Source organism: Spermophilus citellus (assembly GCF_964194105.1).
Source record: "Spermophilus citellus genome assembly, chromosome: 11".
NCBI lineage: Eukaryota > Metazoa > Chordata > Mammalia > Rodentia > Sciuridae > Spermophilus > Spermophilus citellus.
In genome coordinates this window covers 80476979-80495260 of record NC_138192.1, presented here as the reverse complement: position 1 = coordinate 80495260, position 18282 = coordinate 80476979, and the positions used below count along the sequence as shown (strand labels likewise).

Here is an 18282-nt window from a genome sequence, read left to right as displayed (position 1 = left end):
TCATGAAATTCATACGGAAAAATAAAAGACCCAGAATAGCAAAAGCAATTCTAAGCAGGAAGTGTGAATCAGGCGGTATAGCGATACCAGATTTCAAACTATATTACAGAGCAATAGAAACAAAAACAGCATGGTACTGGTACCAAAACAGGCGGGTGGACCAATGGTATAAAATAGAGGACACAGAGACTAATCCACAAAGTTACAACTATCTTATATTTGATAAAGGGTCTAAAAGCATGCAATGGAGGAAGGATAGTATCTTCAACAAATGGTGTTGGGAAAACTGGAAATCCATATGCAACAAAATGCAACTGAATCCCTTTCTCTCGCCATGCACAAAAGTTAACTCAAAATGGATCAAGGAGCTTGATATCAAATCAGAGACTCTGCGTCTGATAGAAGAAAAAGTTGGCTCCGATCTACAGATTGTGGGGTCAGGCTCCAAATTCCTTAATAGGACACCCATAGCACAAGAGTTAACAACTAGAATCAACAAATGGGACTTAATTAAACTTAAAAGTTTTTTCTCACCAAAAGAAACAATAAGAGAGGTAAATAGGGAGCCTACATCCTGGGAACAAATTTTTACTCCTCACACTTCAGATAGAGCCCTAATATCCAGAGTATACAAAGAACTCAAAAAATTAGACAATAAGATAACAAATAACCCAATCAACAAATGGGCCAAGGACCTGAACAGACACTTCTCAGAGGAGGATATACAATCAATCAACAAGTACATGAAAAAATGCTCTCCATCTCTAGCAGTCAGAGAAATGCAAATCAAAACCACCCTAAGATACCATCTCACTCCAGTAAGATTGGCAGCCACTATGAAGTCAAACAACAACAAGGGCTGGCGAGGATGTGGAGAAAAGGGTACACTTGTACATTGCTGGTGGGACTGCAAATTGGTGCGGCCAATTTGGAAAGCAGTTTGGAGATTCCTGGGAAAGCTGGGAATGGAACCACCATTTGACCCTGCTATTGCCCTTCTTGGACTATTCCCTGAAGACCTTAAAAGAGCATGCTACAGGGATACTGCCACATCGATGTTCACAGCAGCACAATTCACAATAGCTAGACTGTGGAACCAACCCAGATGCCCTTCAATAGATGAATGGATAAAAAAAAATGTGGCATCTATACACAATGGAGTACTATGCAGCAATAAAAAATGACAAAATCATAGAATTTGTAGGGAAATGGATTGCACTAGAGCAGATTATGCTTAGTGACGCTAGCCAATCCCTAAAAAACAAATACCAAATGTCTTCTTTGATATAATGAGAGCAACTATGAACAGAGCAGGGAGGAAGAGTAGGAAGAAAAGATTAACATTAAACAGAGACATGAGATGGGAGGGAAAGGGAGAGAAAAGGGAAATTGCATGGAAATGAAGGGAGACCCTCATTGCTATACAAAATTACATATAAGAGGTTGTGAGGGGAATGGGAAAATAAACAAGGAGAGAAATGAATTACAGTAGATGGGGTAGAGAGAGAAGATGGGAGGGGAGAGGAGGGGGGATAGTAGGGGATAGGAAAGGTAGCAGAATACAACAATTACTAATAGGGCATTATGTAAAATTGTGGATGTGTAACCGACGTGATTCTGCAATCTGCATTTGGGGTAAAATTGGGGGTTCATAACCCACTTCAGTCTAATGTATGAAATATGATATGTCAAGAGCTTTGTAATGTTGTGAACATCCAATAAAAAAAAAAAAAAAACAGCACAAAAGAGGACAGAACATGGGGAAAAAAAAAATACCATACTAGAAACCTATTTAAAGTAACAAACATGAATAGAAAAAAAACAGCAAAAATATTTTTAAAAAATAAATAAATACTGTAGCTGGGGGCAATGGTGCACACCTGTAGTCCCAGCAGATCCAGAGGCTTAGGAGGATCACGAGTTCAAAGCCAGCCTCAGCAATTTAGTAAGGCACTAAGCAACCCTGCGAGACTCTGTCTCTAAATAAAATTTTAAAAAATAGGGCTGGGGATGTGACTCAGTTGTTGAGTGCCCCTAAGTTCAATTCCCGGTACAAAAAAAAAGAAATACTGCAAAAAAATCAGAAAGTACAAATAATAGTATGCAGAAAAAAATCCCATTCCCAAAACCAATCATGATCTTGAGAAGAAGTGCAATACAACATTTCAAAAGGAATTAAATATTGCCAAACAAGCTACTGGGAATACTAAAAACAAACAGAGAATTAGAAACACAAAAATTAAAAACAAATTTTAAAAACCCTAGGAGAAATAAAACAAACCATCAAATTTGGGAAAGAAATACAGCAACAATTTTAAAAAGCACCTAAAAAATGATGGTTAAATTATAAGGTAACTGAATAGGAGATACACTTAAATGAAAACTTACTAAAGGGTATTTTTAAAAAGCAGAAAAATAGCCAAAGAATGACACTAGAATAAAGAAATCAGAGAAAAAGTGGGTGAATTGGAAAATAAGCAAAAGAATTCAAACATATGTATAATGGGCGTCCCTAAAGAATAAAAATCAAAATAATAAAACACTTTTTTTAAAATGTGGTGCTGAGTATCGAACCCAGTGCCTCACACATGCTAGGCAAGCGCTCTACCACTGAGCCCCCACAATGTCAGCCCCCCAAAATACCTTTATTTTTTAAATAGAAAATTTTTTTAAAAAATTTAACATTACAATCCAAAACAATTGGCTAGAAATAAAAGACTTGAGTGTACACTGGAAAAGTCTACTAGATTCAACTACAGCAAATAACCCAACCAATCAACTTAAACTTTAAGAGTATAATGACAAAAAAAAAAAAAAAAAAAAAAAAAAAATCCTGGGCCTCCAGGTAAAAAGAGAAAACAACCTATGAAAAGCATGAGAAATAGACTGGTATCATTTTTGTAAAACAATAAATAAAATTAATATAATAGGGGAGCTGCATTTTCAAGAAAGTTAGAGAAAGGATGACCCAAAGACGTATCCATTCAAGCCGTCCTTAATATCAAAGTCACAGAAAACCAGCTTAGAACATTCCAGAACTCAGGGAATGGTAAAAGTGCCTTTCCTGAGAAATACACCCAAGGATGATCTTTATTTAATTAAAACATGACTAGTGAATCTTTAAAAAAGGATTGATATAAGCCATTTTTATCTACTTAATTGTAGAGCAAACATTAAAACAAAAGCATTATCAGTAGGTTAAAAAACAAAATTACACTTTGTCTTTCAAAGAAAGTTAAATTATTAGTAAATCCTATGGTTACGAAAAGAATGCAAAGCATTTATAATGCTTTGAATATTTATTATAATTTGCATTATAATTTGCAATACTGATCATGTTAGAGCACCTAAAATAGAAGAAAACTCCTTATTGGAAGAAAACATGAAAAATTTACAACACAAAACAAGACAAACACATTATACTTCAGGTTATTAGGTATATGTGAAATTTAGGATTACCAGGTGCAATGGCACACACCTGTAATGCCAGCAGCTCAGGAGCCTGAGGCAGGAGGATTGCAAGTTCAAAGTCAGCCTCATCAACTTAATTAGGCCCTCAGCAACTTAGCAAGACCCCAACTCAAAAGAAAATAAAACTAAAAAGGGCTGGGATGTGTCTCAGTAGTTAAGTGCCCCTAGGTTCAATCCCAGGTACAAAACAAAAATTCAAGGTTGTCATCAAATAATTTAACTACGGGGAAAAAAAAAAAAAATTTTTAACCTTCAGGAAAGGTTTATGATCACATTTAAGGCATAAGGTTATTATATATGTAGTTCAAAACAGCACATAAAAATACATTTTACAGTGTATAGGTTATAGCTATAACTTATACCAGAACTCAGGAAATGGTCTTTATTTATTTATTGTTTGCTCTAAAATTAAGTAGATAAAATGGTTTACAGGGTGTAGGTTATAGCTCAGTGGCAGAGTGTTTATCTACCATGTGTGAGGCACTGGGTTCAATCCTTAGCACCGCATTAAAAACAACAACAACAAAAAACCATAAAGGCATGCTGTGCATTAAAAAAAAAAAAATATATATATATATATATATATATTTTTTTTTTTTTACAACAGAACATGATGTACATAAATTTACTTTCTCAGTCATGTCATCTCCTGGCCTATATAAAAATAATGCTATATTTGCATATAAGCTGAAATAGTGATTAGGAATCATAAATGGTAAAGATCGATGATATCAAAATAATGAACAGCCAGAATAACAGTAATAAACTTAACATTTGGTCTTATAAATTGCTGAGCACAATCACATTAAATCCTCACAACAAATTTATGAAGAGGGATGCTTTTATTATTTTCATTTTATACCTGAGGACATTTGACACAGATAATTACCTAATTTAAACAAAGTCCCAGAAACACAAGTGATAAAACTAGAATTGAAATCCAAATCTGACAGACTTCATGGCTCATGCTCTTAAATCAGTATGCTATTTTGAATACATATTCATAATAAAATCTCACTTAACTATTTATACTTATTTTCCATAAATCATATTTCTTCACTTACTTTACTGTTTTCCTACCTTAAATCTCTCTCCAATCCCCTTATAACCTGCTGTTTACTCTACCAAGCAATTAAACCTTATGTCCTACTTATACTGAAAAATTGGCAGTTTCATGATGAAGCAGACACGGGGCTTTCTCACTTCTCAGTCTGCTTCTATGTTGTTTTTTAAAGAGTAAATACTGTCCATTTTTCTATATTTGACCTGGAATTATTTTCTGCTAACAACCTTCAACAACCACTTTAGGTATGGCTTCTCGGGGGAAGCCTTCAAATACCCATCAACCTGACCTGATCTGTATTTCTCCCGCATTTACTTTAATCATAGAATTTATCACACTGTTGTGTAATGACCTATACTTAAGTGCCCTTAAATGTGCTAGCACAGTACCTAACAAGCAGAATTTTTAAAACACTGAGAAAAAAAACTGAAGAGTTTACTTGAAAAGATAATATATATTTTATAGATTCAATTCCAACTATGTATATATCAATAATAAAATTAAAAATTATGAGTTTTAGGGGAAGAGCAGTGGTATACAGCTATAATACCAGTGACTTGGGAAGCTGAAATAAGAGGACTTCAAGTTCCAGGCCAGCCTGGGCAGATTAGGAAGACACTGTCTATAAAGTAAAAAATAAAAGGACTGGAGATGAAGCTCACTGATAAAGCACCCCTAAGTCCAATTCCCAGTATCTGAATGAATGAATGAATGAATAAATAAATAAATAAATAAATATGAATTTTAATACCCATTTCTTATTTACCTTGAAATCTAATAGCAAAATTTACATTCTTTTAGTTAACTTTTAGATAATGCATTAATGTAAGAATTTCCAGAAAAATATTTGACAACTATATTATTTTAAAGAAACTTAATATTTTATTTTTCTCATTAAAAATGTAGCTGTTTTTTCCTAGAAGATTATGCTGATCAGAAATGGAATAAACTAAGTAAACTGGTGAGAAATCTCAACAAAAGTTTCATTGATTATCATGCAAAACACCTAAGCTATACCCCTGCCAAGAGTCTATCAAATTTTACTGATATGGTAAAGATCATATCACTTTATCATAACACCAAGAGCTAGACTTTGTCATTTTTCTCCTCTTTGATGTTACCATCAAAGATTGCAATCTATCTTCTAACATCTTAATTCATTATAACTACTTGTTCCATTTCTCAATATAGCTTAAAATCTTTTTCTACTTGGACCACCTCTAAAGCAAATGAGTTCCTTTGCCAATTTACACTTTCTTGTTTTAATTTATCAAATTTAGAAATAATTTCGTTTTATATTATTTTGTTTCTCCAAATTCTTATTTTTCTGAATTCTCCAAGCCTCCCATTCAAAGAACTGAAAATTACGGTCATGTTTAGCTTATCCATACAATTCACTGTGTCTACCTACAGTCTGTGAAACATAAAGAAAAGGTTAATTTTCTTCTAATCTATATAGCAACTACATATTTAGGATGACCTAAAGAACTACATTCTAATCTATCCAACATTAAGTAACCAGCTAAGGATACTACTTGCAAAATTTAATGACCAACAGGTTTAAAAGATATGTGACTCAAAGTACTGGGGGCTGAAATGAAGAAAATTATGTAACATGCATTGATGAATATGTCAAAATGAACCCTATTATTATGTATAATGCACTAATAAAGATGTAAATCAGAATTTAATTTCAGGTCTTCTAAAAATCAAATAGTAAAAAAAAAAAGATAAAATTATAGAAAAATAAGACAGCAAGATAATGTTTACAGTTCTTTCCCCTGACAACTGTAAAGATATTAAACAGTATAGTACACAATATTAAACTACTTTACATCCTACTTTTCCTAAAATTAATTAAAAATTCTGAAAGAAAAAAATGTAATTTAAAAAAGATGCACTATCTCCAGAAAAAAGCAAAATGAACAAGAAAGTTAAATTAGATGTTCTCATAATAAAAACTTTATGAAATACTAAAATAATAAAACTTTTTAAAAATTACTATTCCTTAAGTATATAAAATGTCTTTCTTTCAAAGATCTGATATCAAATAACATAGATTTTTCACAAAATTGAGTCACCAGTATTTTTTTTCATAATAAATCTGCAATTATATTTACCTTCAGATCCCATGATGAAGTGATGGATATCAGGGCCTGTTGACATACGAGGTCCTTGACAGCTTTTTTCTATTACACCTCTAGGTGTTACCATTTTCATATGAACCACCTGTTTAATACAATACAGGATGTAAATTCTAGGAATCAGCCATTGAATTAGTGTGTGAATATATATATATATACACATTTTACATATTCATATAAAATACTACTTTTAAAATATGGGGCTGGGGCTGGGATTGTGGCTCAGCTGTAGAATGTTCACCTAGCACGCACGAGGCACTGGATTCGATCCTCAGCACCACATAAATATAAAATAAAGATATTGTGTCTACCTAAAACTAAAAAATAAATATTAAAAAAAAAGAAATGTGGGGCTAAGCAATAGATTGTGATGCCCTTTAGGACTTTAGTATCTTTTAGTAATTCTTAGACTAAAGATAAAATTTGTATATAACCTGAAAGAGAGAAAAATCCTAAAATTATTATATGCCTCTTGATTTAAGCTGGTTTAAATATATTCATCATCTTAAGAATGGAAAAACAAACTTCTTTAATTAAAGATTTAATCCAAGGTTATCCATATGACAAAGAACTAAGGACTCAAACAACAAACAACAGTGAAGATATTACTTTAACAGGCCCATTCTTTCATTAATTTCGTATATATAGTAATATCTTATTATATTATATCATATAGTATATGATTATATATATTATATATTATACACTATATATTGTATATAACATATGCTATATGTACACATAACATACATGTATATGTGTGATAATATTTTTTATATAATTATATATTTTATTTATTTTTTATTTCTCATTAAATTGCCCAGGTTGGCCTCAAACCTGCAATCCTCCTGCCTCAGACTCTCAAACTGCTGGGATCACAGGCATATGCCACTACACCTGGCTATTTAAATGTATTTTATGAAACACTAGTACTCATGTCAGGTACTGTGCTACATGCTTGAAATTCTAAGAAAAATAATATTTTTGCCTTATCCCCAGAAAAAAAGAATGAAATATCAATTATGATCATGTCAAATGAAGATGGGGCTGGGCTTATAGATCAGTGGTAGAGCACTTGCCTAGCATGCACCAGGCTCTGGATTAGATTTCAAGTACCACAAAAATAGACAGACAGATTTAAAGAGACAGAACTGAGTTAAAGAGAAAAAGCAAGGGATATATGTAAGTGCACCGTATAGGTAAGAAAGTCAATATTTTGGGCAAGAAGGATCATTCTAAAAATCAGTTTCAATATCTCATTTGGAAAGAGGTAAAAATCCAACACATTTTTAGAATGGATTTTTGACCACTAAACAATGATGATCTATTTACTATTAAAGCAAATGATGAGAGGACATATAAGCAATTCACAAAATAAGAAATGAGAAGTGCCAGTGAAGACATTTTCAAAGTTTACACTCTAGCAATTTAAAAAAAAAATACACACACAAAACTAAAACACAAAATATAAACAAAAAGGCTCAGTTAACTACAAAGATTCTCAGAGTGCTAGTGGGAATATCAATCAGGGGGCTGGGGATGTGGCTCAAGCAGTAGCGCGCTTGCCTGGCATGCGTGTGGCCCGGGTTCGGCCCTCAACACCACATACAAACAAAGATGTTGTGTCTGCCGAAAACTAAGAAAAATAAAATATTAAAATTTTCTCTCTCTCCCTCTTTCTCTTTCTCTGTCTCTCTCTTAAAAAAAAAAAAAAAAGAAGAATATCAATCAGTACAAACATGTTATATGGCAATTTGGCTGGAGGATTCAAAGACTTAAAAATGTATGAATTTCTTGATCCAACAATTCAACCTCAGGGAGCCTACTAAAACAAAGGAATATACCCAAGAAACTACATTAGAGGATATTTTTATCAGTATTCTGTAATTTTAAAATCAAGAATAACTACAGAGACTGTTTAATAAACCATGAATTATCCATAAAGATTATGTGAACCCTTTTTAAATGATGGTGTACACCTCCATTCATCCATGTTAATACACTGATAACAAAAATTAAAGAACAAATCAAACACAGTATGATTCCTTTTATATTAAAAACTAGATATACTCATATGTGTTTGTGGTATGCCTAGAAAAATAATTGTGAAAATAAATATAAAGATGTTAAAATTGTTAGAAATGACTATGTATTTAATATACAAAGAACATGTAATTTTTTATAATATGTATATATATTATTCTTAAAATAAAAACAAGTTGTTGTCTAATTACATAAATTATCCATATAATAGTTATGATTTTAAAAGAAGGATTTTCTTCTGAAAACTAAATGCTTACTATGTCACACTTTATTTTTGTGAAATTCAGAATTTTTAGTTTGATTTTATTACTGTAGGATTCTACTTTTCCTTCTAACAGTACTTTATAATGAAAAAGTATAGCAGAGCACCTTTTACTGTGGCAGTGGATTATTGTTAAAGATCATGAGCTTCAACTCCATAGCATCAGCGTAAGAAAGTGTAACCAAAAATGCTCAGGAAATCCTTTAGTGAAAAGACTTCTAATAAATCAAAAGATAACTCAAGTTGAACTTTAATTAGAATTCCTTAATGTTCTTGGAAACAAAGGGGGACAGGAAGTTTAAAGTTAAAAGTTTATTCTATTGTACACAAAAAGTATTCAAGACTTTTGAATCTTCAGATTAAAAGTTAGACCAAATAACTCTTTTCAACATTTTTCCAAAGTTAAAATATCATTACTTACTATACTTTATACACTAATAATGATTAAAGAAATGTTAATACTTCTAAAAAGTGTAATATTTTTCATGAGTGCCAATGCAGGCACAGATATTAAAAATATATCAATTTTAGTAGAGATTTCAAAAAAGCAATGAAAATTAAGATAGTTTCAGAGGATACAAGATGTTGCAAAAAAATTAAGTTAAAAACAAAATGTGCTTAGTAACTGCTTGTCAGATAAGTACATTAGGATGTACACTTATAATCTGTGGCCCTTAACTATCTCCCAAAAATGACTAAAATAAATTAAATGCTTTGGCAATACCAAATCTAACAGTTTATCAAGTATTTGCCTACCTCTGATAAAGTTCGTAATCTAATAGCAAAAAAAAGTTAAATCTTCTCCTCTGCAATTGAATTTAGTTAGTTTAGTTACAAAAAAGAAAAATGTAATTTTTAAAAATGTCTACAATAAAAGAAAACAAACATGGGCACATAGGCTGGAGTGTGGCTCAGCAGTAGAGCCCTTACTAGCATGAATGTGGTCCTGGGTATCCTCAACAGGAAAGAAAAGAAAGAAGGAAAGGGAGAGAGGGGAAGAAGAAACCAGGATAATGTAAACATTTCTAAAGAGCTGACAATATAAGCTGACAAGAGTCTTAAATTACTGGGTGTTAACTACAAACAACAAATATATCTCATTAAAAATTTTAAATTCACATCAACTGAAAATGTTGAAACTTTAGATTTGAAAAAGAAAGCTTTACAAGTCCAGGAATAATGTTAGGAACGTCACTTTAATACCCTCTTAAATTAAAGTTCTTTTGAACTACTCCCAAAATATTGAAGATAAAGGAACTAACATTTATGAAGCACCTATTGCACACCAGAGATTCTGCTGAGTTTTCCCTTCATGCCCTTTACTCCTTACAATAGGTTCTATGCAGTGAATTTTATTTTTCTATTTTATAGAAAGGAAAATTGAAGTTTAGAATGGTGAACCAATTTGCATAAGATCACATAACTAATCATTAGAAAAACTACCAATGAAACAAATGATACCTAATACCTAACTAGGGTGCCTACAGGTACACTATTATCACACTGACTCCCAGAAAATTGGCACCAGATAAGCTAAAACAAAATGGTAAACACATTAAACATTACAGATCATATCACTACTTAACAGAACAATTTCAAATAGCCTTTAATTAAATTTTTGAAAAAATTTTTAAATTTTTTCAGAAAAATAAATTTAAAATCTCCTAAAGTAACATAGTAGCAATGCTGAAATACTTAAATAGACTAAAATCTTTGAGTTTCCATAAGGCTTGTAAATAATATTTGTGTATTTCATAAGTTGGATACTGTGAAATATCTACAAAGTTTAAGTGTTAATCATGTGACAAGGGCATTCTTAAATAATGACTACAATTATGTCTTTTAATCATTTCATATATATATATATATACACACACACACACACACACACACACACACATACATACAAACACCACATCATTATAATCAAAAGAGCTACATTTTGATGAAGATGAACCTCTTCATAATAATCCCTATATGCTAATCAATTATATAAACATAAATAAATTCACCAGGTCCTCAATATTGCCATAGATATTCTTCTTCATGCCTGATGCCCGAGTAGATATCCATCCTCCCACAGTGCTGAATTCCAGGGAATCTGGTTCATGACCTGTACAATAACCACTTTCTTTAAGCTGGAAAACAAAAACGTTAACATTTGAACAGCGAAATGGTGCCATTGTACATAGGACTCAACACATTAATTCTTCCCACTTTAAAATTTCCATATGACACTGCTGATTTTCATTGAAACTGAAAAATAAATACTTTTATTAGTAATTCTCAAAAAATTTTAAACTTCTGCCTAATGGAAAGCTTTACAAAACTGGAACATGTGGGCCAAAAGATAGCTGTAGTCCACAGGTTCAACAAAAAATCTTGCTCCTTATATCCTTTTGTTATAAAGCCAGCTGTCCCTCCTCACCTCTACCCACCCACACCAAGAGACAATTTAAATACTTATGGAGAACAGATTAAGCTTAAATAACTTCCAACTTCACCTAAACACTTTCAATAAATAAAGCACTTAATCTCTTGTTCTCCCTGCCCTAATATAATATGCAGCAGGCCTGCAGAAAATCTGAGCAAATTGTCTGTACTTAATTCTCTCAAGGAGTCATGTGTTTTAATGTACAGCCATCTGGCTAGGTTTCCTGCATGTAACACCATCATTTATTTGTGATGCGGATCATGCATTCCTGTACATTAAATAGTCACTTGTTTCTCATTTTTCTATATTAGCTTAGCTTTGCCATCTGTACAGCACCTGAGGTTGAATGGATGCCCTTTACTGCAACAACACCAAAGCCATTCCACTGAAATAATTTTAAAGACTCAGCCATCTCCTGTCAAATGATACAGACACCACCATCTGCATATCCACTATCTACTGCACTCAAGCCCATCAATCTGCATTGACCATTTTGATAGTCATCCAGTTAAGCAACTGCTTCTATTTTTCAAGTAAACCATGCAGAGACATAGAATATGTCAGCTATGTTTGCATCTGAGTAGTTGAGTGTGGTATGAAAGTTATAATCCCAAATTTGAAAGCCTACTAGTTAAATATAACTTGTTAGATTTTGTACACTACTGATGCAAACTATATTTTCTATTTTGCTGTTAAGAAAACAAGATTTGAAAAGACACCAATTGCCACTCTTTTCCACTAGATACCCAATACATTTATTTAATTTCAGGAGGTTAATGCCAAGCACAGTGGTGCACACCTATAATCTCAGCTACTTGGGAGGTAGAAGCAGGAGGATTCCAAGTTTGATGCCAGCCTGGGCAACTGAGACTCTGTCTCAAAATAAAATTCTAAAACAAACAAAAAATGGCGGTTGGGTATAGCTGGGTTCAATCCTCAATACCAAAATAAACTAATAATTTTTTTAAATGAGGTTAATAACTACCCACAAATAAACAAGTACATGTCTGAACAGGTTAAAACTAAAAATATCAGATTGTTACATTATATTTCTCCTCTAACTCCACTCACAATCTAAACTGATGTTATTTTCTCTCAAAAAAACTAGTTACTCAATTTTATGAAATTAGGAAAAGAAAAAAATATTTATGGAGTCCTAAGATGTGGCAGGCACTAAACAGAATTTTCACATATTTTAATGACAAAATGAACTTCCACACTACTTACTCAGAAGCCTTCACATCATTAAATATACACTTAAACTATTTCCATTAGTATATCCAATATTAAGATATACTATTAAGTTGGATCTTATATCTGGTAAGCCATTTCCTTACTTTCTCCAATTACAAATAGTTACTATGTGCCAGGAATTATGTAAAGCAATGAAGATAAAGACTCCAAAAATAAAAACAAGGAATTCTTATGCTGAAGGAACTCTACCTAGCACAAATATTTTAATCTACTTTCTTGTTAAAAAATCTCACTAACTTCCTACTAAGTAAGTGAGTTAAGTATTAACAGTTAAACCTGGGTTTGAGGGGCTGGGGTTGTGGCTCAGTGGTAGAGTGCTCACCTAAAATACAGTGTCCACTTAAAACTAAAAAATAAATATTAAAAAAAATTTTATCCTAGCTAGAAAATCTGCATACTACAGGATACTAATTTACTAAGAAACTGTCGTTGGGAGACAATACTCTATAATTGTATCTACTACCATATACATGATAGGAGCCACTTTATCCTTTAAAAGCTTATATTTTCTGTTATTGTCATTAGCTACCTAAGAATAATCTGATGAAGGAAGGTCCAGATTTATTCATAAACTTAACAAATAATCTTTTAAACAAAATAACCTCTCTGTTCCATACTGCATTATATAAAAGTAACAACTTTGTCCATCAATCTCTTCTCATGTGCCATGAAAAACTATAACAGGAACTTTATCCCATTTCTGTGTCCCGTTCAATACCAAAACAACAAGTATTTATTCAGTATGTGCCAAGCTTCAAATACATCACCAAAACAAAAACAATCCTAAACTGTGGAGGTTGTACTGTGTCTCCCCTTATCCACAGAGGACATATTCAAGACCCCAGTGGATATCTGCAACTGTGGATAGTATCAAACCCTATGCAGTATTTTAGGCTTCTCTTGTAGCATCACTACTCTTGCCCTTTGAGGCCATTATTCAGTAAAACTGTTATAAGTTAAAGAAGTGTACAGTAAACCCTAGAATAACAAAATAAAAGGTCATAGCTAATAAAGAAACAAAGGAAATAAAAAGTATCATTAAAAAATAATACATCTTAAAAAGGCAGTAAAAAAGAGGAAAAGAAAAAAAACAGATGGACAATATAGAAAATAAATACAGGTTGTATACCTCTTATCTGAAATGCTTAGAATCTGAAGCAGCTCAGACTTCATTTTTTTTCTGATTTCAGAATATATACACATATATTAAAAGATATCTTAGGTATGGAAACCAAGTCTAAACATGAAATTCATTTATATTTCATATATATCGTAAGCACACAGATAGATGATAATTTTATACAGTATTTTTTTGGGTATCTACAATTTGACTTCAAACCATTATATGAAGTCAAGAGTGAAGTTTTTGCATGTGGCATCATGTTGGCATTCAAAAAAATTTGAATTCTGGAGAATTTCAAATTTGAGATTAGGGATCCTCAACCCGTTAGCAAGATGACAAACAAACTAAAACTGTCAAAAGATGAAATGATGCCCCGATGAAAAGGTAGCAACTCTCAGGTTAGACAAAAAGAAAAGACCCAATTATCTGATGCCAACAAGAAAGGTATTTTAAACATAAAGATACAAACTAGTTAAAAGCAAAAGAATAGAAAAAGGGAAAAAACATACCATGCTAACAATAATCAGAAGAAAACTATAATAGATATTTTAATATTAAAGTTGATTTCAGAGCAAAGAATGTTATCAGGAATAAAAGAGAATATTTTATCATGACAAAGGGTCAATTAATCAAGGAGACACAATAATCTTCAACATTTATTTACTGTTGTCCTCTGATAACAAGTTTTAAAGTACACAGAGTAAACATTGATAGAAGTATAAGTAGACAGATCTGCAATTATACTCGAGGTTTTAATGGCCCTCAATAATTGATCAAACAGCAGACAGTATATAAGAAAAATAAATAAGTCCTAAATAATACTATAAATTATTTTGACCTAATACATATTTATAGATTAAGCCACCAAACAGCAAATGACACAGTTTTTGCAAGTACACATGAAACATGTACAAAACAGACCACATCATGGGCTATAAAACAAGTGACACTAAATTTGAAAGGATCCAAGCTGTGTAAAGTAGTTTTTTTTAAACACGATAGAATTAAGATAGAAATTAAAAACAGACAAAGGTCTGTTAAAAAATCTCTAAATAATTGGAAACTAAATAGCATAAGTAAAGCTTAGGTCAAAGAAAAAAATCAAAAGAGAAGTAGAAAATATTATGACATGAATGGGGTAAAAATTGAGGATGCCAATAAAGCAATAGTTAGGCAAAAATTTACAACAGTGAAACCCTTTATTAGAAAACAAGACCTCAAATTACCATAACTTCTGCCATAAAATATGAAAAGGAATTTGACAAATCCAACATTTACTCCTAATAAGAACTCTAAAACTAATGTAGAAAAGGACTTCCTCAACTTGATAAAAGGTATCTACAAAAAAACACCTACATTTAATATATACTTAATGTTAAAGGTCTGAATATATCTATCCTATATCAGTAATAAGATAAGGATAGCCACTCAAATTTATTTGTATTAAGAGGTTCTGGTCAGCATGATCAGGTGAGAAACAGAAATAAAAAGCATCCAGATTACACAGGTGTATAATCCCAGCAGTTTAGGAGGCTGAAGCAGGAAGATCACAAGTTCATCCTCAGCAACTTAGCAAGGCCCTAAGCAACTTACAAAACCCTGTCTCAAAATAAAAAATTTAAAAAGGGACGGGGATGTGGCTCAGTAGTTAAGCACCCTTGGGTTCAAGCCTTGGTACCAAAAAAAAAAAAGCATTTTGATTCGAAAGGAAGAGATAAAATTGTCTTCATTCACAAACAACATGATCATCTACGTAGACAATCCAAAGAGATATATAAAATATTTAACCTAATCAGTGAATTTAATAAGGGTGCAGATATAAGAACAATACACAAAAATCAACTCTATTTTATATGTTAATTTTAAAAATCAGAAATCCAAACAATAGCACTAAATACTATATAATACTTAAGGACTAATCTGATTTTAATAAATTCTTAAGACCCACACATAAAACACTGCTGAGGAAAATTACAGACCTAAAAAAATTAAAGATATACTGTGTTTATGGGTCAGGTCACAAGAAACAATATTGTTGAGATGTCAGTTCTCACCAATACAGAGTCAATGTAATCCTAATCAGAATCCCAATAGGCTTTTTTTTTCCAAACAGAAATTGACAAAATTATTCTAAAATTCCTATAAAAATACAAAAACCTAGAATCACCCAAACAACTCTGAAAATGAATTTAAAATGTTGCAGTAATTCAGTCTGGTCTTACCATAAAGGTATACACACAGACTAATGCAACAGAACAGACTCCAGAACTAGATGCATATATATATATACATATATACATACATACACACACACACATACTCAAATGTGTTTTGTTTTGTTTTTAAATGATGGTGCACTTGTTACAGTGAAGAAATTTTATCTTTTTCAACAAATGGTGCTGGAACAGTTAGATATCCATATGCAAAAAGAAATCAACTTCAATCAATATCAATATCTCAAACTATATGTAAACTAAGAATTCTTCTAAACTAATCGATGTAAAACCAAAAACTATAAAACTTAAATAGGAGAAAATCTTTGCAACCTCATGTTAAGAAACAATAACAGAAGCATGATGTGTAAGATAAAAAAATTAATACACCGAATAAAATGACATGCCACAGACTGGGAGAAAGTATCTGCAAAACATGTACCTGAGAAAGGACTTTATACAGAGAATATAAAGAACACTCTCTTTTGTCAGGCATTGTGGTACATGCCTATAATCCCATTGGTTCAGAAGGAGGAGACAGGAAGATTGAAAGTTCGAGGCCAGCCTAGCAATTTAGCAAGGTCATAGCAACTTAGCAAGATCCCCAACTCAAAATAAAAAGTAAAAGGGCTGAGGATGTGGCTCAGTGGAATCAGTGGTAAGGTACCCTGGGTTCAATCCCTGGCACCAAAAACAAAAGGACTCTCGAAGCACAATTATAGGAAAACAAACAAACAATTCAACTTAAAAATAGGGCTAACAATTTCAACAGACACTTTACCACTGATGATACATGGATGGCAACTAGGCATATACAAGGATATTCAACTTCACGAGTCATTAGAGATATTCAAATTAAAACTACAATAAGATACTACTACACACCTGCTACAATGACTAAAATTAAAAAAAAATAAAAAGTATTAGCAAGGATTTGAAGACACTGAAACTCTTAATATAAGCTAAAATATAAAATGATACAATCACTCTGAGGAAAAGTTTGGTATTTTTTCAAAAACAACCTATTATTTTGATCTATCCATTTCATTTCCAGATATTTGCCCAAGAGAAAGAAAACATACATCCATAAAAGAACCTGTGCATGAATGTTCACTGCAGCTTTATTTCTAATAGCCCCAAACTAGTAATAAACCAAGTGCTCATCAACAGGTAAATGGATAAACTCTGGAGTACCTATACAACAGAATACTTCTGAACAATGAAAAGAAACAAACTATTAATACATGCAACAATACAGATGAATCTCAAAATAATCATGGTAGCAAAAAACAACCAGAAACACCCCATCGTCCCCCAACTCCAAAAAAAAAAAGTACTGTATGATTCTACTTTAATAAAATTATAGGAAATTTAAATAAATCTACAGTGTCTAAAAGCAGATCAGTGACTGTCAAGGACAAGGTATGGACTGGGAGTAAGAATGAGGTAGAATTATAAAGAAGCAAGAGGAAACTCTTGGGATTGATGAATATGTTCACCATCCTGATGGGTCATAATGGGTTTCACAGTTGTATTCATATTTTAATACTTATAAAATTTGTACACTTTTAAGTGAAGACAATTTACTATATGAAAATTACATCTTAAATGAAACTATTATAAAGCAAAACAAAACAAAAATATATGACTCAGATTTTGATCTTAACTCTCAATCAACTAAATTTCTCTCTACTGAAAATGAAAAGCTACAGGGTAAGTAAAATTGGAAGGAATGATTAAAAATTTTATCTCTAAAAATTCAGTTTTTAAAACATTCAATTTGAAATATCCCTTAGTTACCCAAGCAGACACATCAACTAGGAAATTGGATATAAGAATCTAAACGATTCAGGAAAGAAGTCTGGGTCAATGGTACAAATTTGGGGATCTTCAGTGTAATAATAATTAAAAAAAAAAGTTAACTGTACCTGAATGAAGCAGATAATCCTCCATAAAAATTAGTAGAATGAATCAAAATTCTAGGTATTAACTTAATTCAACCCTAATGAACAACCTAAAGAAGTAAAATCATCCCCATTTTATAGATGAGGAAACTGAGGCATAAAAGTAACTTGCCCAACAAGCTATATTTGAAGTTTACACTAGGATCTAATATCTAGAAAGAAAGAAAATGATAAGTTTTTTAGCAATATGGACCCAAGGGGAAAAAAGAATTATGGCCACACATCCCCAGTTTTAGCCAATAAAGTAGTCAAAGTATTTTAATAAACCTGAAAAAGAAATTCCCCATTAGTGACTTCCCTTAAACATACTT

The 18282-nt window shown here is 31.9% G+C and overlaps 1 protein-coding gene across 3 annotated transcripts in view; it reads right to left on the bottom strand.

Annotated features, from left to right (window-relative positions):
• The window catches only part of AGPS (alkylglycerone phosphate synthase), a 157589-nt gene that overhangs the window by 97776 nt on the left and 41531 nt on the right, over positions 1–18282 (bottom strand). For all 3 annotated transcript variants that reach the window (XM_081261088.1, XM_081261087.1, XM_081261086.1), the window contains exons 9-10: positions 10996–11121; positions 6655–6763 (exon numbers count right to left, since the gene is read on the bottom strand). In XM_081261088.1, the coding sequence (XP_081117214.1) occupies positions 6655–6763; positions 10996–11121 (235 nt within the window). The remainder of the gene's footprint in view (positions 1–6654; positions 6764–10995; positions 11122–18282) is intronic.